Source organism: Mobula hypostoma, chromosome 5, assembly GCF_963921235.1.
Source record: "Mobula hypostoma chromosome 5, sMobHyp1.1, whole genome shotgun sequence".
NCBI classification, from domain to species: domain Eukaryota; kingdom Metazoa; phylum Chordata; class Chondrichthyes; order Myliobatiformes; family Myliobatidae; genus Mobula; species Mobula hypostoma.
The window spans coordinates 14,124,753-14,148,443 of NC_086101.1; the positions used below are offsets into that span (position 1 = coordinate 14,124,753).

General features: G+C 44.1%; 1 protein-coding gene across 1 annotated transcript; it reads left to right on the forward strand.

Annotated features, from left to right (window-relative positions):
• Nucleotides 1–8,698: 8,698 nt before the first annotated feature.
• Nucleotides 8,699–22,742, forward strand: LOC134346116 (sperm acrosome membrane-associated protein 4-like). The gene is made up of 3 exons (XM_063047415.1): nucleotides 8,699–8,910; nucleotides 14,822–14,926; nucleotides 21,798–22,742. The coding sequence occupies exons 1-3, from the start codon at nucleotides 8,862–8,864 to the stop codon at nucleotides 21,995–21,997; spliced, it is 354 nt and encodes a 117-aa protein (XP_062903485.1). The 5' UTR covers nucleotides 8,699–8,861; the 3' UTR covers nucleotides 21,998–22,742.
• Nucleotides 22,743–23,691: the final 949 nt, after the last annotated feature.

Consider the following 23,691-nt stretch of genomic DNA (forward strand, 5'->3'; position numbering starts at 1 on the left):
ATGGTGAAAATAAAGCGGTGGGGGCCAGGGAACTTAAAATCATCGTAAAGCTTAAGAGCGTGAGAAGTGTCACGAACATAGGTAGGAAGGGATTGAACAAGGGGGGATAAAACCATGTCGAGGTATGCAGAAACGAGTTCGGTGGGGCAGGAGCAAGCTGAGACAATAGGTCGGCCAGGACAGGCAGGTTTGTGGATCTTGGGTAGGAGGTAGAAACAGGAAGTGCGAGGTGTGGGAACTATAAGGTTGGTAGCAGTGGATGGGAGATCCCCTGAGCGGATAAAGTCGGTGATGGTGTGGGAGACTGTGGCCTGGTGCTCCTTAGTGGGGTCACGATCGAGGAGTAAATAAGAGGAGGTATCCGTGAGTTGTCCCTGTGCCTCGGCAAGGTAGAGGTCAGTACGCCAGACTACAACGGCACCCCCCTTATCGGCGGGTTTAATAATAAGGTTAGGATTAGTGCAGAGGGAGTGGAGAGCGGAGCGTTCCGAAGGAGTGAGGTTGGAATGGACAAGTCTCTTACCACCCAGACTTTTGTTGGGATATATCACATCAAGAACTCTCATTGGATAACATTCAGCAGGCACTGAATCTTACTGGAGTACAAGACGCAGATCCATTTGATACATCTCTGACTGGACGCTTAACCCATTAGGTTCTCTTTCTGAATTAAATAAAGTTGGAGAATCTGACAACATACTGTACCCACGTGTACCAGAGTACAGACTCTGTGCTCTCGGCTGCAACACAATGAAACATATCCAGTTTCGAGGATGTGCCAATAAAGTAATTTGGCACAGTAACAGGCCCTTCGGCCTAGTAAGTCTACTAACCATCAACCAGACATTTACACTAATTCTACATGGCATAATATTTGTACATATCCAAAAATGTGATATTGAAGGGCCTAGATAGAATTGATGGGGAGAGGATGTTTCCTATAGTGGGTGAGTCTAGGACAAGAGGACAGAGTCTCAGAATAGAAGGATGTCTTTCTTCAACCAAAGGGTGGGGTGTCATGGTCCGGTCCATGATATCCGCATTCCAGTTCATGGTCCAGTCCGTGGACTCAGGACTCCGGATCTTCCAGCTGTCCCTTGTTTTGGTTGAGTTAATCATAGACACCTGATTCCCATCTTGGGGCTTGGAATGTAAGTAGTCTTGGGGACGACTGTGGGCTGCTGGTTTGTCTTGTCAAGATTCCCTGGGAGCAACCTGCCGGTGGAAGGCTAGAGTGGCCACTTGCCATCTTTAGGCCGTGTTAGAAAACCATCGCTTCATGGAGCCTTGCTATCGGTAGTCGGAGCCGTCTTTGCGGTATGGATTCAGCTGTTTCCTGGGCCAGCTGAGTGGCCATCAGCCACTCCGTGCTAGGTAGGGATCCGGCTGTTTCTGTAGCCAGCTGAGGTTGCTGGCTGAACTGTGACTTGGAGCAACCCCGATGCAGAGATGGAACTGTCTGTCGTTCCTTGGTGTTTGTCTCTTTTTGTCCTCGCCTCCGTGGGGTAAGTCAGGCTGTTCTCCCATTGCTCTGCGGGGGGATCTGTCTTGTCCTCGCCACCGTGGGGTAAATCAGGCCGTTCTGCTGTTGCCCTGTGCGGGGATCTGTCTTGTCCTCACCTCCGTGGGGTAAGTCAGGCTGTTCTCCCATTGCCCTGCGGGGGATCTGTCTTGTCTTGTCCTCGCCACCGTGGGGTAAGTCAGGCCGTTCTGCTATTGCCTTGTGGGGGGATCTGTCTTGTCCTCACCTCCTTAGGGTAAGTCAGGCTGTTCTGCCGTTGCCCGACGAAGGGACCTGTCCCACCTTGGTGTGGAGATGAAGTTGAGTCCCGGCTTGTCTAAGGGTAAGTCCCAGCTCTATGTCTGTGTTCTGTCCAGTCTCATGTTAGTGTCGTGTTAAAAATGAGTCCCGGCTCTATGTTGACGTACAGTTCCCAGTCTGTCTCCGAGCTCCAGCCTCCGAGTTATCAGCCTCCGCATTTCAAGACCCCAGCTCCCAGCCTGCAAGCCTCAAGAGATAAGACCTCAGCCATGTCCTGTCCTGAAGCCATGTCATGTCCTTGCCTAGTTCTGGGGTCCGAGCCCGAGGCAAGACCCAGGTTCTGGGTCCTTGTCCAGTCTCTGGCTCGGAGTCCAAGCCTTGTCTCCTAGTCCATGGTTTCTAGTCCTGGTCCTGCTTTCCCTAGCCCAGACTCCTAGTTCTGAGTCCATTGTCTGGGTTCCCTATCTAGTCCATGTCCTAGCCTAAGTCTGCGTTCTTGTCCCTGCTCCTTGTCTGTATCCTGTCACGTCCCTGTTCTAGTCAAGTCTTGTTCCTTGTACTTCAGTGTCTGTGTCTTGCATTTGGGTCCGTTCCCAACGCCCCCCATTGTGACATGGGGAATCTGTGGTATTAATTGCCCCAGCCAGCTGTGGAGGCCAAGTCGCTGAGTATATTTAATGCGGATATTGATAGGTTCTTGATTAGTCAGGGTGTCAAAGGTTACAGAGAGAAGGCAGGAGAATGGGGCTGAGAGGGATAATAAATCAGCCATAATGGAATGGCAGAGCAGAATCGATGGGCTGAATGGCCTGGTCTTATAATGAGTCTCATTCCAATGGGGCTGCATTTTATCTGATGGATTGATTCTTTTCCTAGTAGAAGCCTAGAAAACCTACAGCACAATACAGGCGCTTCAGCCCACAATGCCGTGCCAAATATATACGTACTGTACTTGCTTAGAAACTACCTAAGGTTACCCATAAGACCATAAGACAAAGGAGCAGAAGTCGACCATTCAGCCCATCGAGTCTGCTCTACCATTTTATCATGAGCTGATCCATTATCCCATTTAGTCCCACTCCCCCGCCTTCTCACCATAACCTTTGATGCCCTGGCTACTCAGTTACCTATCAATCTCTGCCTTAAATACACCCAATGACTTGGCCTCCACTGCTGCCCGTGGCAACAAATTCCATAGATTCACCACCCTCTGGCTAAAAAAATTTCTTCGCATCGCTGTACTGAATGGGCGCCCTTCAATCCTTAAGTCATACCTTGTCGTACTAGACTCCCCCATCATGGGAAACAACTTTGCCACATCCACTCTGTCTATGCCTTTCAACATTCGAAATGTTTCTGTGAGGTCCCCCCTCATTCTTCTAAACTCCGAGGAATACAGTCCAAGAGCAGACAAACGTTCCTCATATATTAACCCTCTCATTCCCGGAATCATTCTAGTGAATCTTCACTGTATCCTCTCCAACTTCAGTGCATCCTTTCTTAAATAAGGAGACCAAAACTGCCCACAGTACTCCAAGTGAGGTTTTACCAGCGCCTTATAGAGCCTCAACATCACATCCCTGCTCCTATACTCTATTCTTCTAGAAACGAATGCCAACATTGCATTCGCCTTCTTCACCACCGACTCAATCTGGAGGTTAACCTTAAGGGTATCCTGCACGAGGACTCCCAAGTCCCGCTGCATCTCAGAACTTTGAATTCTTTCCCCACATAAATAATAGTCTGCCCGTTTATTACTTCTGCCAAAGTGCACAACCATACACTTTCCAACATTGTACTTCATTTGCCACTTCTTTGCCCATTCTTCCAATCTATCCAAGTCTCTCTGCAGACTCTCCGTTTCCTCAGCACTACCGGCCCCTATACCCACCTTCGTATCATCAGCAAACTTAGCCACAAAGCCCTCTATTCCATAATCCAAATCGTTGATGTACAATGTAAAAAGAAGTGGCCCCTACACGGACCTCTGTGGAACACCACTGGTAACCGACAGCCAACCAGAATAGGTTCTCTTAATTCCCACTCTCTGTTTCCTGCCAATCAGCCAATGCCCTATCCACGTATGTAACTTTCCTGTAATTCCATGGGCTCTTATCTTGTTTAGCAGCCTCATGTGTGGCACCTTGTCAAAGGCCTTCTGGAAATCCAAATATACAATATCCACTGCATCTCCCTTGTCTAGCCTACTTGTAATTTCCTCAAAAAAATGTAATAGGTTTGTCAGGCAGGATTTTCCTTTAAGGAAACCATGCTGAGTTCTGCCTATCTTGTCATATGCCACCAGGTACTCCGTAATCTCATCCTTGACAATCGACCCCAACAACTTCCCAACCACCGATGTCAAACTAACAGGTCTATAATTTCCTTTTTGCTTCCTTGCCCCCTTCTTAAATAGCGGAGTGACATTTGCAATCTTCCAGTCCTCTGGAGCCATGCCAGAATCTACCGACCTTCGAAAGATCATTGCTAATGCCTCCGCAATCTCCACAGCTACTTCCTTCAGAACACGAGGGTGCATTCCATCTGGTCCAGGAGATTTATCTACCCTTAGACTATTCAGCTTCCTGAGTACTTTCTCTGTCGTAATTGTGACTGCGCACACTTCTCTTCCCTACCACCCTTGAGTGTCCGGTAGACTGCTGATGTCTTCCTCAGTGAAGACTGATGCAAAATACTCATTCAGTTCCTCTGCCATCTCCTTATCTCCCATTACAATTTCTCCAGCATCATTTTCTATCGGTCCTATATCTACTCTCACCTGTCTTTTATTCTTTATATACTTGAAAAAGCTTTTAGTATCCTCTTTGATATTATTTGCTAGCTTCCTTTCATAGTTAATCTTTTCCCTCTTAATGACCTTCTTAGTTTCCTTTTGTAAGCTTTTAAAAACTTTCCAATCCTCTGTCTTCCCACTAATTTTTGCTTCCTTGTATGCCCTCTCCTTTGCTTTAACTTTGGCTTTGACTTCTCTTGTCAGCCACGGTTGGATCCTTTTTCCATTCGAAAATTTCTTCTTTTTTGGAACATATCTGTCTTGCACCTTCCTCACTTCTCGCATAAACTCCAGCCACTGCTGCTCTGCCGTCCTTCCCGCTAGTGTCCCTTTCCAGTCAACTTTGGCCAGTTCCTCTCTCATGCCACTGTAATTTCCTTTACTCCACTGAAATACCGACTCATCAGATTGCGACTTCTCTTTTTCAAATTTCACAGTGAACTCAATCATGTTATGATCACTGCCTCCTGAGGGTTCCTTCACCTCAATCTCTCTAATCACCTCTGGTTGATTACACAATACCCAATCCAGTACAGCCGATCCCCTAGTGGGCTCAACAACAAGCTGTTCTAAAAAGCCATCTCGCAGACATTCTACAGATTCTCTCTCTTGAGATCCAGTGCAGACCTGATTTTCCCAAGCACTCGCATGTTAAAGTCCCCCACAATTATCATAACACTGCCCTTCTGACAAGTCTTTTCTATTTCCTGTAGTAATTTGTAGTCCACATCACTGCAGCTGTTTGCATAAAAACTTAACCCTGACATTACCTCTGTACCTACTTTCAAGCACCTTAAAACTGTGCCCTCTCGTGTTAGCCATTTCAGACCTGGGAGAAAGCCTCTGACTATCCCCACGATCATTGCCTCTCATCATCTTATACACCTCTATCAGGTCACCTCTCATCCTCCGCTGCTCCAAGGAGAAAAGGCCGAGTTCACTCGACCTATTCTCATAAGACATGCCCCCCAATCCAGGCAACATCCTTGTAAATCTCCTCTACACCCTTTCTATAGTTTCTAGTGTTTCCATGTTGGATGCTCTATGAATCAACAACTTTACCAAATAGAGAATTGGGTGTGGTTTGGGGGTTTGGGTTTACGCCATAAAACACTGGAGCAGAATCAGGCCAGTCTGCTCCACCATTCCATCATGGCCAATTTATTATTCCTCTCGATGCCATTCTTCTGCCTTCCTCCTGCACCCTTTGACATCCTTACTAATCAAGAACCTGTCATTCTCTGCTTTAAATATATCCAGTGACTTGGCCTCCACAGCCATCTGTGGCAATTCACTATTTCGGTATTCTCTTGCTAAAGGAATTCCTTCTCTGTTTTACCTTTTCTTTGGTTTTATAACTGTAGTGTCATAGTGATACAGCACAGAAATAAGCCCTTTGGCCCACTGAGTCATGCTGACCACTGACCACCCATTTACACTAATCCTTCATTAATATCATCAATATATTAACTGCACATTGCCATCAGCTGTTTCCTCATGGGTTCTGCCACTGACACACACAGTGGGATGAATTTACCATGCTAATCTACCGACTGAGCCACACAATTATGGGGTGCGGGAGAAAAGTGAAATGCCCAGGGGAAACCCATAGGGTCACAGGGAGAACGTGCGTACTCCAGTACTCCAAACTTGGAGTGTTGTGTTCAGTTTCGGTCACCCTGTTATAGGAAGACACAATAGTGTAGCAGATGGAGCAAGTGCTTTACAGTGCCAGCAATCATCAGTCAGAGTTCAGTTCCCGCCACTGTCTGTAAGCAGTTTTGTACATTTCCTTGTGACCGCATGAGTTACCTCTGGGCACTCTAGTTCGCTCCCACAATTTAAAGATGTACGGTTAGGCCTAGAAAGTTGTGAGCATGGTACATGGTGCCAGGAGCATGTAGGTTGCCCCCAGAACAATCCTGACTGATTTGACTTGAAAGGTTCAATGTTTTAATGGTTCTATTTAATCAGAGAATGTCTGCTTTCTCTTCACAGACATCCATGAAACAGAAGAACGTTAGAACTCCAAGCCCCTCTTGTGCACAAGCAGCAGGAAAACATCACCCCTTCCCCCCCCCCACATGTTCCAGCAGGAAGCATTAACACCCACTACCCACCAAGCAAGTAAGAGCAATTCCCCAAAGAGAAACCATGATCTGCAGTCCAACCAAACCATTTCACCCAGCAATTCAACATCCCACATGCAATGGCTGATTTGAAGCAAACGGCACGGTGTGTTTCAACGTACAGCAAATTTTTAAATGTTTGTCTTCAGAAAGATGCCATAAAGCTGCAATGATGGAGGACACATGTAAGGACATTGTCAGGGCTCAAGGGACTGAGTTTGGGATGGCTATGATTTCTTTCCTGGAATGCAGAAGACTGATAGAAGCTGCATAAAATCGTGAGGGGCATCGATGAGGTGAAATACACACAGTCATTTTCTCAGAGCTGGTAAGTCAAGAACGGGAGGACATAGGTTTAAGGTTTTGTTGGGGGGGGGGGAGTTAATAGGAATTGAGCGGCTGGTTTGTACATAGAACGAGCTGCCGTAGGAAGGGGTCGAGGCAAGCACTATAACAACATTTAAAAGTCATCTGGACAGGTGCATGGATAGGAAAGAGGATTGCTGCTGAGAGGATCATCAGGATCTCTTTTACACCCACTTGAGATATTTATCAATTACGCTACACATTCAGAGTCCTTAGCACTGTCAGTGACCCCTCCCATCTCTTTGATCATCAGGTAGGAGATAACATAGTGTTAGGACAAGGACCGTCAGGACGGGAAACACCTTCTTCCCTCTGGCTGTAAGATTACTGAATTCCCTGCCACCACCCAGATCTGAGTACATATGAAGTACCAGTAGTGTTCTACTGTTTATATGCACCTTATGCTCACGAATATATTTTATTATTTTTTAATTTATTTGTGGTAATATTACTTCGTGTGTGAGTTATATGTACTGTGTTCTGCACCTTGGTCCAGTGGACTGTTGATTTGTTTGATGGTATATGAATGACAATAACCTTGAACTTAATGGGCCAAATGCAATAGATGGAATCTTGATCGGCATGGACAAGCTGGGCCGAAGGGCTTGTTTTCACTTTGTACCATTCTGTGACTTGTACAGAGAGCACTCGAGGTCAGCATCAGACCTGGAACAGTGTTCGTGTCAAGGCAACAGGAGAACAGTCATTGCATGCCTATCCCAAAATAGATTTCAACCAGCAAGAAATCATGCTGAACAGTTATCAGAAAAGGGAGGGGGTTATCTACCTGATATTTGTCTTCAATATTCCAATTTTGATCCCTCTCCCCTTCTCCTTCCCGCTCGTGACAGCAGACATTGGGAGAGTGAATGTTAAGGATCAGTCTCAAAGGAATGGATCCAATCAGGCAATCCCACACTGGACTTAACAAAAAGATTTTTAATTGCTGGAGAGTCTTAAGAGGTTTGCATCAAATGTCCTGTGCTTCTCGACAATTTCTGTCATGGCGTTAATTGCCATTTGGGTCAAATTTTAACTGAAAAATCTCATTCTTTAAAAACAAAGAAAAACATTTGTTGTGAGGTGGGTTGGGGTGTTCTGGGAAGCGTAGGACTCCAGAGCTGGGAAAGCCGCCCCACCATCAACCCGCTGGGTGCTGGAAAGAGTCTATTAAACAGAGCTCCACACAGCCCCAGTGAAGTGTCGGTGAGATATGTCCACAGTTTAATCCTTATGATAGATATACCGGACCTGCTGAGTTCCTGCAGCGTTGTCTGTGTGTGTTGAGTGTGTGCGCGCGTATGTGTGTATTGCTCTGGATTTCCACTTCCTGCCGAATCTGTTGTGTATATTAAATACAGCTCTTTTGTCCAACTGCTCTTGAAATACCCAGTAACCAAACACCCCAGTAAGAGGTTAAAAATAACATGTTTACAACTCTTGGTTAAACCGACTGCTAGTGAGAGGCCAAATAGAAAAGGGAGTTTGACTTTATATTTTTAACACTATCAACAGTGTTCTGGAAATTCTGACATAAAATGCAGAAAACAAGATGCTGCAATTGCTTAGTGGATGCAAACAGAGTCAGAGGTTGAGTGAGAGAAAGTGGGCGGAAGTTACAGATCAGACATCAGTGCTGCTGCTGTTCTTGGGCAAGCAACACCCTTGCAGAAAGGAAAGAGTTAATTCTGCTGCATATATAAACATACTGGGTACCTGCCAGCCAGGCACTATTGAGGAGAGAGCTGGCAAAGGCTGTTGCAAGTGAACATATAACTGCTCGCCTTTATTACCCCTTGAATAGGACAAAATGAAGATTTTATTCCTCTCAGTACTTCTTGCCTATTTTATTGTCCCAGGTAAGACTTTTGTTATTTCAAGCTTTTTGTCCGTTTTCTTTTTTTTACTCTGGAGGCTGTTTCGTTGGTGCAAGGTAAAATATTTTGTTTTGGGTCTTGGCTATTGGACTTCAAAATCTGCCTGTCGAGACGATAGAACAGAAATCAACAACCCAACAAGTTGTTGATATTTCAGCCATTGGAAAAATTCATATACTAAGGAATCATTCGAAATAGTCTCCAGCTAGCACTAGAAACTATTTGAAACGTTATACTTTATGTGAGCCTTGGCAAGCACAAGCACTCATTTTGGAATTGCTTAATTTATTTCTTATGCATTTCTGGCATTGAAATCCTATTTTTTAGACCTGCTTTGACAATTATGAGGCACTTTTATGCTATTTAAAATAGTTTTAAAGTTCAACTCCATAAAAATCATCAGAAGAATTTTTTGTTATTACCCCCCCCATTGATCAGATAAGGCATGATTTAAAGATAACTTAAAGCTCTTGTTTGTGACTCATCTCTCAAAGCGTAAAAAATATCCTGAGTTTTCAGTTCAAAGTTGTGACTTGGAGACAGGGTTGGGTATGAACCCGTGATATTGAGTATTCAACAACGTAACAATTTCTTTCTGTGCTTACTTGTGTATGGTGGTGCTGGGGTGGGGGTGTAGCACAGGGGTGCCTCGGACTTGCAGGTTTCATTTGGGTCTGGGAAGAAGGGAGAGGAATAGCTTTCTTTTACTTTGCTCCCACAAGCATTCTGGGATCTCATGACTTACCCTCTACTTCTAACATGCTTTCTTTTCCCAGTAAAGAGATTTTTATTCCGAAACAGTCAGATCTTAAGCGAGATGTTAAATGATTCTGGAAGCCATATAGTTCTAGGAAAGATTTTTGACAGTGAAGTGGTGCTTGAGGGTTTTTGTTAATGCTTTAACTTGAGTACAGTAGGTTTAATATTTTGTTTTCCACCTTGACCCAGCAACGATTTGTCAAGAAGATGACTGTTGTTCCCTCCAGCTCTGAGCCCCCACCCCTCTATTCTGGCGTGTGAGGATGACTCACTTACTCCTGATGTCCCTCCCCTGTGTTTTTGTACAGTAAAACTCCAACAATCTGCTCCTTTCTGGGCTGTGGTGCTAAACTTCCAGAACAAGCTTGGACACTCCTGAGCTTTATGTCACTTTATGGACACACAATCAATCTATGTATATAAACTGTCGTATGTATTTATATTTGTATTTTTATTCTGCTCTTTTTGTGCTACATTGGATTCAGAGCAACAATTATTTCGGTCTCCTTTACACTATTGTTCTGGAAATTACATTAAACAATCCTGAAAATAATATATTGAGTATTATTTTCATTTCAACGCCTACACACATCACAAACGAGAAAATCTGCCGATGCTGGAAATCAAAGCAACAGGCACAAAATGCTTGAGGAACTCAGAAGCCCAGGCAGCATCTATGGAAAAGAGTATACTCAACCTTTCAGACTGAGACCCTGCAGCAAGACTGGACAAAAAAAACGATGAGGAGTAGAATGAAAAGGTGTGGGGAGGAGAGGGAGAGACACAAGGTGATTAGCTTTATTTGTCATATGGAAATCAAAGCATACAGTGAAATGTGTCGTTCGGATTGACCAATGCAGTCTGAAGATTGTACTGGTGAAAGATGATGAGTGCGTGTTTTGGGTTCAGCTCAATCAAGGGGTCTTTAAGTCACCACCATGCTCAATGGCTCACAGGAGTTGAAGGGGAGATGTCGAACTGTTTGTTTCTCTCACCTCAGATGCTGCCTGACCGGAGTAAGAAATGATTATAATTCAGGTGCAGGAACCTTTGTCAGAGCTGGACTTGAAACATTAACCTGCTGTATTTTCCACAGATGCTGTCTGACCTGCTGAGTATTTTCAACATCTCCCATTTCCCACTCTGGCTTACCCCTTGTCTTCTCCTCACCTGCCTGTCACCTCCCTCTGCTTCCCATCCTCCATCCCTTTCTCCCACTGTCCTCTTCTATCACATTCCTTCTTCTTCAGCCCTTTACCTTTTCTATCTATCACCACCCAGCTTTTCATTTCATTCCCCACCTACCAATCTTCCCTCTCACCTGGTCCTGCCCATCACCTTCCATCTTGGACTCCTTCCCCTTCTCCCAACTTATTCCGGCTTCCCCCCCACTTCCTTTCCAATTCTGATGAAGGCCCTGTTTATTCCCTTCCATAATTTGCCAGACCTGCTGAATACCTCCAGCATTTTGTGTGTGTGTTGTTCTGGATTTCCAGCATCTACAGAATCGTTTGTGTTTACCATGTGTTTTATTTTGGTTTTCTAGCATCTGCATCTTTTTATTATTTATTAACTGGCTGTGAATTGAACTGGAACAGTGTCATCCCCTCTCAAAAGGGATTCAGATTTACTGATCATGTTTACATTAAAACATAAAGTGGAATGCGTCATCTGGGTTAACAAACAACATGGATGTGATGAGGGCAGCCGGCAAGTGTCACCACACAGTCTGGAATGGACATAGCATACCCCACAGTGCTCGGCATAAAGATGTATTAACAGGGGAAGAAATGTTTCAGAGGTGTGAAATAAAATGCATAGGCTTGTTAAAATATCCTTCTGGGTACAAAATGCTGAATGACTTTGCAATGAAAAATATTTAGAGTTGTAGAGCAATACAGTATGCCCTTCAACCGAACAAATCCATGCTCTGTGGCTTAGGCGTGGCCCTTGCAGGCTCGCTCTCGCCTCGGGCTGCTCGCCAATGTTCGCTCTCTGGAGGGCAAACTGCCTTTCTCTGCAGCTGATTCAGAGCAAGACGAGATGATTTGCCTTTTCTCTGCAGCTGATCGAGCACAAGATGAAGAAATGCTGCATGTTTGTTCTTGCAGAAAAATAGCTCCAGCACTACATCCCATGCACGACCAATAGGCAGGCCACATACACAAAATGCTGGGGGAACTCAGCAGGTTAGGCAGCATCAAAGGAAAAGAATAAACCGTCAACATTTTGGACCGAGAGCTTTCTTCAGGGCCGATTCAGGCCGTGCCAGTCAGGAACTTGTACTAATGTGATTTTGTGACTGTGTGTGTTTAGTTTAGCTGTTTATGGCATTTAAACTTAACCCGGCTAGTTCCAAGTGTCTATATTCAGTCCGGATCGAGAATGAGAGTAGAATGCAATTGGGAATTCAGCTCGTGAGGTTGGAACGTATATCTGGCTCTAAATATAAATAAATAATCCCGGGGGGGGCGGGGGGGGGAACTGTTGCCATCCGTTTTATCTATGCTTCTCATAAATCTTAACAAATCATTACTGTTGCCTCTCATTCTCTTGCATTCCGAAGAGTAAAGAGCCAGTACTGTATGGCTAACTCAGACCCGCTAGCGCTACCGGGACGGCACGGTAGCATGGCCGCTAGCGCATCGCTTTCGAGCGCCACCTGGGGTTTGATTCTGATTCCCGGTGCTGTCTGTCTGGAGTTTGTATGTTGTCTCAGACAGTGACTGTGGGTTTCCTCCCACATGCCAAACATGTACAGTCAGAGTTAGTGAGTTGTGGGCATTCTACGTTGGCGCTGGAAGCTTGGCGGCGCTTGTTGGCTACCAAGCTGATTAGAAGCAAATGACACATTTTTGGTGTACAACTGAGATATAAAGCAAATCTGTTTTTAATCTTCAACAGCATCCTTCTTTCGAAATTAATACACTAGGAACAATGGGTGTGGTGTACAAATATTGAGTAATACACATTCTATTTAAAGAACCGCTCAGAAAACATCATCCCTATGGAGGCAAACAACAGGAATTCTGTAGATGCTGGAAAATCAAGCAACACACATCAAAGTTGCTGGTGAACGCAGCAGGCCAAGCAGCATCTGTAGGAAGAGGTGCAGTCGACGTTTCAGGCCGAGACCCTTCGTCAGGACCTATGGAGGCTTACTGTAGTTGCTCCCAAGTCTTTCTGAAACATTCCTACTGGAGGGAATCCAGTGGGTCAAGCAGCATCTGTAGGGGAGTGGAGGGGAATTATGGACGTTTTAGTTGGAGGCTGTGTCAAGACTGAGAGAGAGTACAGGGAGTGGTGGGGGGGTGGTTGGATAAAGTCAAAGTTGTGTTTGAACTTTGGCATGGGAATAAAAGGATCTTTTTCTGGTTGGCTGCCAGGGTCTAGTGAATACCGCAGGTGTTGGGGCTGCTTCTTTTTATGCTGTAGGTTAATGATTTAAATGATGGAATAGATGGCTTTGTCGGCAAGTTTGCAGATGATACGAAGAGGGGTGGAGGGGCAGGTAGTGTTAAGGAAAGAGATAGGATGCAGAAGAACTTAGGTTAGGAGAATGGGCAAGAATATGGCAAATGAAATACAATGTTGGAAAATACATGGTCATGCACTTTGGCAGTAGAAATAAATGTGCAGACTATTTTCTAAATGGGGAGAAAATCCAAAAATCTGAGATGCAAAGGAATTTGGGAGTTCTTGCAGAACACCTAAAAGATTAACTTGCAGGTAGAGTCAGTAGTGAGGAAGGCAAAAATGCAATGTTAGCATTCATTTCAAGAGGTCTAGAATACAAGAGCAAGGATATGATGCTGAGGCTTTATAAGGCACTGGTGAGGCCTCCCCTTGAGTATTGTCAACAGTTTTGGGCTCCCCATCTTAGAAAAGATGTGCTGGCATTGGAGAGGGCCCAGAGGAAGTTCACAAGGACCGTTCCAGGAATGAAAGGGTTATCATACGAGGAATGTTTGATGGCTCTGGGTCTATACTTGCTGGAAGTCAGAAGAATGAGGGGGGATCTCATTGAAACCTTTTGAATGTTGAAAAGTCTAGACAGAGTAGATGTAGAAAGGATGTTTTCCATAGTGGGGGAGTCTAGGACAAATGTGAAAAGCCTCAAGATAGAGGGGTGCCCAAACAAAACAGAGTTACGGAGAAATTTCTTTAGTCAGAGGGTGGTGAATTTGTGGAACTTCTTACTACAGGCAGCTGTGGAGACCACATTGTTGGGTGTATTTAAGGTAGAGATCAACAGGTTCTTGATTGGACATGGCATCAAAGTTTATGGGGAGAAGACTGGGGAGTGGGGCTGAGGAGGGGAGAAAAGAGTCATCCATGATTGAATAGTGGAGCAGACTCGATGAGCCAAATGGCCTATTTCTGCTCCAATGTCTTATGAATGTGACCAATACAACTTGTTTGCAGCCACAACACAGGCACGTAGCATTGGATACACAAATTTCACAAGAAAGACATGAAGTAAACATGAACATCAGACAAAATTCTGGAGGGGCTCAGCAAGTCAATCTATGGAGGGGGATAAACAGTCTACATTTCAGACCGAGATCAGGGCGGGAAAAGAAAGACATCAACATAGCATACCCACAGCACTCAAATTGTGATCTTGGGGCACCGTAGGATTTCCATAATCTAATTGTATGCTTTTTCAAATGTTCAAATGGGTTTACTTCCCAACCAGTATATGTACAGGGATGCGTCAAATATTACTGACCATACTATGTAAACATACTCTTTCAGATTCGATAGATTTTCTGAATCCAATTGTCCTCTTTTTTAAAAAGTCTTCTGCTTTTTTTTCTTTAAATAATCGTGTTAATGTAAATTGGAGATTGAGGCAATGAATTTCAAAGTAGAAACTGTGGCAAGACTGACAATATGTAGGGAAATGACACAGTGTCACTTGAAGAGAGAAATTTGGCTCTTCTAAGATGGGCTCCAGGAACCTAGACAGGACCAAAAAAAAATCGGGCTCATGAAAAGCCAAAACAAGTCTTGATTGGTATAAACTTCTGGAACAGAAAAATCGGCATTGAGTATTTTTTGATCTGTCTTTACATTATGAAAATTGACTCTGTATTGGATTTTTAATTTTTTAATTTTCTTGATGCTGCAGGTACTGCCTTGAAGTGTTTCCGATGTGTCATCAATCCATCTCTGTGTTTCATCAAGGCAACCTGCGATAATGATGAGACGTGTTTCTCTGGAAATGCCACTGTAGGTAAGGTGCTTGTCAAAAACTATTTTTTTAGAATTGGGAGGCAGAGCAGACCATTTGGCACATCCAGACTGGGCTGGAAGGGTTGGAAATAATTTGGAAAATGTGTAGCTCTGGTGGTTGATGGTTGGGTTGAGTTGTTCTATGATCTTGGGAATTTTTTCATCACCCTATGAGGAGACATTGGCAGCGCTCTGTTAATTGTGGTGTGTCCTCCGAGTGCTTGGCCTTTAGATACCAATCAATCCGCTGATTGGTCACCTTTTTGGAAACTCAATTGTGATGTGTGGAGGAAATCACCTTGCTAATTGGCTGTGTGGGGAACTTTGTGCATTGTGGTCTGGAGTTTTGCCCACAATGGCTCATAAATATGATAGAGGTCCTCTTGTTTGTTTACAGAATTGTTTGCAGAAAACCATGCTTCTAGGAATTCTTGCGTGCCATATGTTTGCTTGCAGCATGGCTTTCACAGATGCCCAGTTGAATTTGTGCCTCTCTCGATCTTCATGGGTAGTGTCTGAGGAGAGATGGTCGTGTTGCTTTACAGCCGGTTGATGTTCATGGATCCTAGTGGATAGTTTTCTCTCTGCAATACCATGAACTACTTCCCTATCCTCAGTTGCAAGAGATTCTGCCCCCAATTCCCCCCCCCGATGACATGGAGTTTATAGTACACCCACTTTCCTCCCACTTCTTTCCATGTCAGCTACTCTGTGCAGAAGAGGTTCACCAGGATGATGCCAGGATTAGAGAGTGCTATAAGGAAATATTGGACACATTTGTGATGTTCACTCTGCACACAAGAGGCTAAGGGAAGATCTGACAGAAGCTTGTATGATTGAGAGACACAGATAGAACAGATGGCGGCATCTTATTTTAATACCCAAGGTAAAATGTCCCATACTGGAGAGCATACATAATGTGTGTGTGTGGGGGGGGGGGGTGTGGATGAAGTTCAAAAGAAATGTGTGGTGCAAGTATGTATTGTGAAAAAGTGGAGTGGGCTGTGAGGGGTAGTAGTGGAAGTAAACACCATAGTGGTATTTGAGGATGTTAGACACAGACATAGAGCGAAGTTGATCATTTAGAGGCAGAAGATATTTACTTTAATTCAGCATCATATTTTATGCAGACACTATGGGGTGAAAGGTTTTTTCCTGCGCTGTTCTGCTCTCAATGGGCCAAATGGCCTCCTGTGCTATGGCCATTCTGATAGCTTTAGTATTAAAATGAGGCCTGGTTTGTGCTCGTCCGCCCATCAAGTTCTTTCCAATCCTCAAATACCAATCCACTCTATTTGTTGCCCCTACATTCCCATCCTGTACTGTCCTTAGGAGAAACATGTTGCTGTAAAGTCCTGCTGGTTGTACCTATGCCTATTTTGCTCAGGATCGGTGGAAGGGGGCATGCGGGAGCGAAACATTTTGGTTCACCCTGTTCTTTACCACATTATTTGACTGTTGTCTGGTAATAGACAGCAAGACAAGAGGGCAAGTTCAAGGGGGATGTTTAGGGCAAATGTTTTTGGAGCACATTTCACAGGCTCTTTGGCCCACAATGGTGTTGCTGAACCATTTTAATTAGTGATCTAATAGCCCGTTAAAGTAATGTCTTCTGCCTGCACAATATCAACATCCTTCCATTTTCCTCACATTCATCTAAAATCTCTTAAAAATCCTTAATGTTTCTGTGTCTACTGTCACCCCAGGCAGCACATTCCAGGCACCCACCACTCTGTTTTAAAACATTGTCCCTCATATCTCCTTTAAAGTTCCCTCCTCTCACCTTAACTCAGGGGTTCCCAACCTTTTTTAAGCCATAGACCAATACCATTAGGCAAAGGTCTATGGACCCCAGATGGGGAAACTCTGCTTAAATGCTTGCCCTCTTGTCCTAGATATTTCAACCCTTAGGCGGGTCAATAACCCACCAAAAATTGAAAAGAAACATTTTATTATTGTTTATTGTACTATTCTATGTGGAGAACAACCAACATATCAAAAGTTGGGACAATTTCGACACATGGGAAAGAGTCCAAAAATTACATAAAAAAACAAGGTGGCCGCCAGCAGAAAAACCTCAAAAATCTGACTGATAACCATCAAATTGCAAGTTTTTTAAGGCTGATGTTTTACTGAATGCTCTTTTCACCAATGTTTTTCAAATAACAGTAGTTCCTGGAATGAAAGTTGCATTTGTACTGACGTCATGATGTAATCAAGGGACAACTCTGGTACTAAGTACTGACGTCATGACACATAATATGCTACCTTATGGCTTCTCAGATGCAGTCTTGTTCATCATCCTCTTCTATCACTGGCTCATTTGTCATATTGTCACAGCTGCCATCTTGGCAATGCCCACATGCACTGGTGCATTCCAGCCCATGCTTTCTGCAGGTACACTTTAGCATATTGCACCCTCCCGAACAGTTGCAGTGAATCATCTGAATAAATACCTCTGGAGCAGGCCTTTTGTCTGTCATCACTGGAACCCTCCATCCCCACTCAGATGGCTCCATTTCATCACTACAGCTCATCCACTCCATGACCTGGTAGTAAGTCTGCAGGAAGTGAAGTTTACAGGCCAAGGTGGTTGGTGGCAGTCTTTCAGGCATGACGAAAGTCTTAGCTCTCGCAACTTTCTTGCAGTGCCTACTGTATCTGTTAGATGCTAGGGAGTCGTTCTGATTTCCATTGAACAATGCCACCATTGCCCTACAGCCATTGGTTTCCACAACATCTTGACTTTGCTTTGGTGAGCAGAATGCTTTTGAACAGTCTCTGATTCCTTTTTCTTGATGATTCTTTGGAACCCCGACTTCTTTCTGATCCCAAATACTCTGGACGTTGAGTCACATCCGGTAAAGACATGGAGAAACAATAGGTCATTTCAAGCTGCTTCTCCGAGTATCTGCTTAAGGACCTTGATATTATAGGCATTTGATTTCGCCTTGTCCGAGTGGAAATAGAGTACAGTGCAGTTTGTTACCACTACATGGTGGAGCAAGAGTACAAGGAGATCTGTGTCTTCTCCAACGAGGGTGGTAGATTTGAAAGCAGACATTGTGACAGCTGCTTTTGTGATCTCATCTCCTTCAGCTTGAATCACTTCGCAGCCTCTCTGTCGCAAACGTTCCATGATGAGCTAGATAGTTACCTGCTTGTTTGCCTCATTCGACAAGAAGTACTCCTTTTTACCAACAAATTTTGTCGCCCATGTAATGTTCACCTTGTTAGCATTCAAATTTCTACTGAGATGCTAATGAGTACAGTCCATAAGACCATAAGACAAAGGAGCAGAAGTAGGCCATTCGGCCCATCGAGTCTGCTCCGCCATTTTATCATGAGTTGATTCATTTTCTCCTATTTAGTCCCACTCCCCTGCCTTCTCACCATAACCTTTGATGCCCTGGCTACTGAAATACCTATCAATCTCTGCCTTAAATACACCTAATGACTTGGCCTCCACTGCTGCCCGTGGCAACAAATTCCATAGATTCACCACCCTCTGACTAAAAAAATTTCTTCGCATTTCTGTTCTGAAAGGGCGCCCTTCAATCCTTAAGTCATGCTCTCTCGTACTAGAATCCCCCATCATGGGAAACAACTTTGCCACATCCACTCTGTCCATGTCTTTTAACATTCGAAATGTTTCTATGAGGTCTCCCCCCATTCTTCTAAACTCCAAGGAATACAGTCCAAGAGCGGACAAACGTTCCTCATATGTTAACCCTCTCATTCCCAGAATCATTCTAGTGAATCTTCTCTGTACCCTCTCCAACGTCAGCACATCCTTTCTTAAATAAGGAGACCAAAACTGCCCACAGTACTCCAAGTGAGGTCTCACCAGCGCCTTATAGAGCCTCAACATCACATCCCTGCTCCTATACTCTATTCCTCTAGAAATGAATGCCAACATTGCATTCGCCTTCTTTATGCTTGGCCCACCCTGTAACCATCAAACACTACAGTGGCTCTGGCATAGTGTTTGACAGTGAATGAGGCGTAAACATCTGCAATTGAACTGTAGGTGCACTCCTCCATCCATTTTAAGTGGCGCAGAAGTGATCCCCCATCTGGAACATAGTGATCTGTCACCAGGCCTGTCTGTGTGACAGTATTGTCCGATTTGGAGGTGATATTGTTCTTTATCACTTCTGCCAGTTGTGGCTTATCTGGCTGGCACAAGATGTTCTTTGCTTCAAACAAAGACATTGGATATAGACTGAGTTCATAGTTCATCACTTCGTCTAGCCGGAGATCACCTGTCTGTGACACAACCAGGAACCTCTGGAATAACAACGCTGGGTCTATGGTACGGTCTTCAGCAACCTTGACTGCCCTGCTGGATGCTAGTGTCTTGACCTTCGAACTCCTTTTGTGTGAATACGAGAAAACAGAGTGTCCATCCATCTTCCTAACTATGTGATTTCCTATTGCGAACAGGTCATGTACGTTGACATCCTCATTTGCATAAACCCCTGTGATGATGTTGTGCAACACCCTGAAAATGGCGTGAAACAGTCCAGTTTTGCTGCGACTTTTTCAATGTCAGCCTCACTTCTACTCACTATGGAGGTGGACAACTCCTTATGTTGTTCACCTGTTGTGTAACTATTCTCGGTCAGTTCTTGCATGGCAAGGTTATAAGTGGATGACTCAGTGGAAAACATAGTCCAAACTGCTCCCTGGTGCTCTGACATCCCACTTCCTCACGTTAGGCCCCTTTGGCTTTTTAGTGAGCGCATTTCTGTCTGTTCTATCACAAGATCAGAGCCAAGGCCAGCCCCGTATTGGCTGCTGCGTCTGATTACATGGAACCCAGACTGGAACTTCTGATGAACCTCAGGGTTGTCATCCTCCAATGCATGCATCTTCTGGAGATAGAGACAAGCCAACTTCAGGTAATTCGGATAGCCGTGAATATCGGCTAGCAAGCTGAGATGGCACTGAGGTGCATCTCCCATGACCGCATTCGATCGGCCGCAACAAGTGCCCTCGCAATCTCTACCATGTGCTGGTAGTTGACCCACAGTGTGCTGCCAATAAAATGCACCCTGCAGGTATTCACATTCACATTTTATACCACAATTATGGCACTATCACTGTCAGAAGCAGTGAAATATAGCAAAATAAGACAGGTATAGGTACGATTCTTTTCATTGACGGCCATTTTTTAAACGTCAGATTTTTTTAACTTTCCCGTGCTCTGTTTCTGTCCAATTGTTGATATATTGTTCAGTATGTCTGAAAGTACAAGAAATGACCATAAAACATTTTGTTTGTAATTTTTTTGGGGTAGGGGTTTTTGGCGCTATATTGACAGCATTACCTGGGAAAAAAGGTACTGTCTGTCTACTCGATCTGTGCCTCTCATAATCTTTTAAACCTCTGTCAGAGCTCCCTTCAGCCTCCGCAGCTCCAGAGGAAACACCACAAGATTGTCCAACTTCTCATTATAGTGCATGCTCTCTAATCAAGGTAATATCCTGGTAAACCTCTTCTACATCCTTTTCAAAGCGTTGACATCTTCCCTAAAATGGGGTGACCAACTGTGGCCTAACTAAAGTTTTATAAAGCTGCAACATACTGTAAATTCATGTCTTTTCAATTCAATGCCTCAACGAATAAAGGCAAACATTCCATAGCCATCCTATCAACCAGTGTAGCCATTTTCAAGGAGCTATGAACTTGGAGACCAAGATCCCTCTATTTAAAAACAATGTTAAGGGTCTTGCTCTTAACAATGTACTATCTCAATATGTAACCTACCAAAGTGCATCTCTTCACATTTGGCCAGGTTAGACTCCATCTGCCAATTATTCTTTGCCATTCTTCTACGCTATCCACAACACCATCAATCTCTGCATTATCTGCAAACTTACTAACACACCCATCTCCATTTTCATTCAGGTCACTTATCTACTTCACCAATACAGAGGTCCCAGTACAGAACCTGTGGAACACCATCAGTTTCCTGAGTTATGAGGCTCTCGGGTGGGCATGTGTATGTGCAGATAATGGAGCAATGTGGATATTGTGTAGGGAGAAGGAATTGGTTATTTAAATACTAGTTTAGTTCAGCACAATGGTTCTCATGCTGTTCTCTTCTCCCCCCCCACCACCACCCACCATGGGGCTCAGTGTGATGGAGTCAAACATCCCCAGTTCATTGCTCTTTTTTGAAATCTATGAGGAAAGGTATTACAGGTGTCTAACATGTTGTTTGTCCTCTACGGACAGTAATGATATTTCAGAGTTTGTTCAACATGGGTTTGGACAGCAGGTAGTACTGCTGTCTCTGCTCCAGCCACCTGGGTTCGATGGTGACCTCAAATACTCTCCACCTTGGGTTTTACACATTCTCCCTGTGTCTGAGGGTACTCTCCTTTCCTTCTACAGGAAAGGACCAGTAGGTTAACCTGCTGACATCTCTTTTGGTGTCTATTGAATCTTAGGGGAGTGTATGAATTCTAAGTAAATATTTTATCAAAGAGCATCCGTCACCATACACTACACTGAGATTCATTTTCACTAAACAGGAACAAGTTATAGGGGAATGAAGAGCATGGGAAGAGGATTGCTCAGTAGCACTGGCATACATTTAATGGGCTGAATGGCTTCCTTCTGTGTCCTAAATGCATAGAAGAGAACAGAGAATAACCTTGTTGGGGATGGCCATCTTGATGTGGAGACCATCAGTGTCTATCTGGAGGTAGAGTGAAACGGAGAATTCTTTTGGAAATTGAATTTGTCTCCATTCTAAGTGAGCCCACAATCACCTTCCTTCTGCCACTTCCCCATCTCCCAAGCCTTCCCGTGATTCCATTACTGATACCGTGACCACTCATCCATTTCCTTTGCCTCTTCAGGTAAAACAACTGTCTTCGCCTCTGGATGCCTGGACAAGATCAAGTGTGGGAAACCAATCACTGAAACATATGCTGGTGTAACGGTTACTCTGCTGACGAAATGTTGTGATTTCGATTACTGCAACGGTGCCACAGCAGCTCAACTATCCGTACTGGCTATCTCCGTCATGGTTCTTGCCTGGTTTGTGGGATACCAATAGATTAGTGTAACTCCTTCAAAAGACTAATATTCCTTCACGTTACATTTAGTTGTCCATAATAACCGCAGCATTTGCACAAAGTTTGTCTCTTCTTTGTGTTTTTTTGTTTGCATCCTGCTACTTGTATTTTAAATGGGGCAGATTGGTACTCAGTCGAGGGTGCTGTACAAGGTGTTAAGGGGGTGGCTTTGCCCATTACTAGTTCTCTTTCCTTGAAGTTTTAATGAAAATTGGGGAGGTTCCTGCATATTTCAGGTAACAGTCGCATCTTATAATCATCAGACAAAAAGATGGTTGTCTTTATGCTGAAGAATTCTGTGTTCAGAGACCCACACAGTGCCTCAGAATAAATGAAGCTTTTAACCCTTTGTGGTGATTATTCAGATGATCGTGGCCTGCTGTGGTGATTTTTCATTCCCTTTCAATCCCCATTTTTATTTTTGTCGCTCATTTACTCCAGTTTTATAATTTTGTATGCAATGAGATTTCTAATGTACTTCTTTTAAATGCGTGCTATAATTGTCAGTACAAAATGATTGCTACTTTTTAAAAAAGTTCTTCATTTCTGTGATGCTGAATAACTGATCTGAATATGTAATAGCCATGGGTACTTGCAGATTGCTTGAAAAGAAGGTGTCAAATGTTGGGAATAAAATGAATGTTAGCAGAGAATTTCTTGATAACAGTATGAATTGCAATGATTTGTATAAATTTATAAATGACCATTAAAACATTTTAATCCTTATTAATACCTGTTTTAATTTGTTGGTTATATGGTGTATGCAGATCTATTACTCTTTTGCAAGTCATTTCTCTGCCCCACAGCCCAATTCAATATTGACCTCATGAGTGGTATGTGTGAACATCACAGGGTCTCCCGATGACTCTGGTGAGACCGTAACATATAGAAGCAGAATTAGGCCATCTGCCTGTTGAGTCTGCTCAGCTGTTTCATCATGGCTGATATATTATCCTTCTCAACCCCATTCTCCTGCTTTCTGTCCATAACCTTTGACGCACTGACTATTCAAGAACCTATCAGTGGCAACAGACACAAAATGCTGGAGAAACTCCGCAGGTCAAGCAGCATCTATGGAAAAGAGTCGATGTTTCGAGCCGAGACCCTTTGTCAGGACTGGAGGAAGAAGTACAAGGTGGTAGGTGATAGATAAAACTGGGAGGGGCAGAGTGTTGAAGCAAAGAACTGGGAAGTTGATTTGTGAAAGAAATAAAGGGCTGGAGAAGGGGGAATCTGATTGGGGAGGACAGAAGACCATGGAAAAAAGGGAAAGAGGAGGAGCACCAGAAGGAGGTGATGGGCAATTAAGGAGATAGGAAGGGAGAGGGAAACAAGAATGGGGAATGGTGAAGGGGGGAGTAATTATCAGAAGTTTGAGAAATTGATGTTCATGTCATCAGATTGGAGGCTATCCAGATGGAATAGAAGGTGTTGCTCCTCCAGCCTGAGTGTGACTTTATCATGGCAGTAGCGGAGGTCATGGACTGACATGTCAGAATGGAAATGGGAAGTAGAATTGAAATGGGTGGCCACCAGGTGATCCTGCTTTTCATGACAGGCGGAGTGAAAGTGCTCAGCAAAGCAGTCTCCCAAACTACGTCAGGTCTAACCAATGTGCAGGAGGTCATAGCAAGAGCACTGGATACAGCAGATAACCTAAATAAACTTGCAGGTG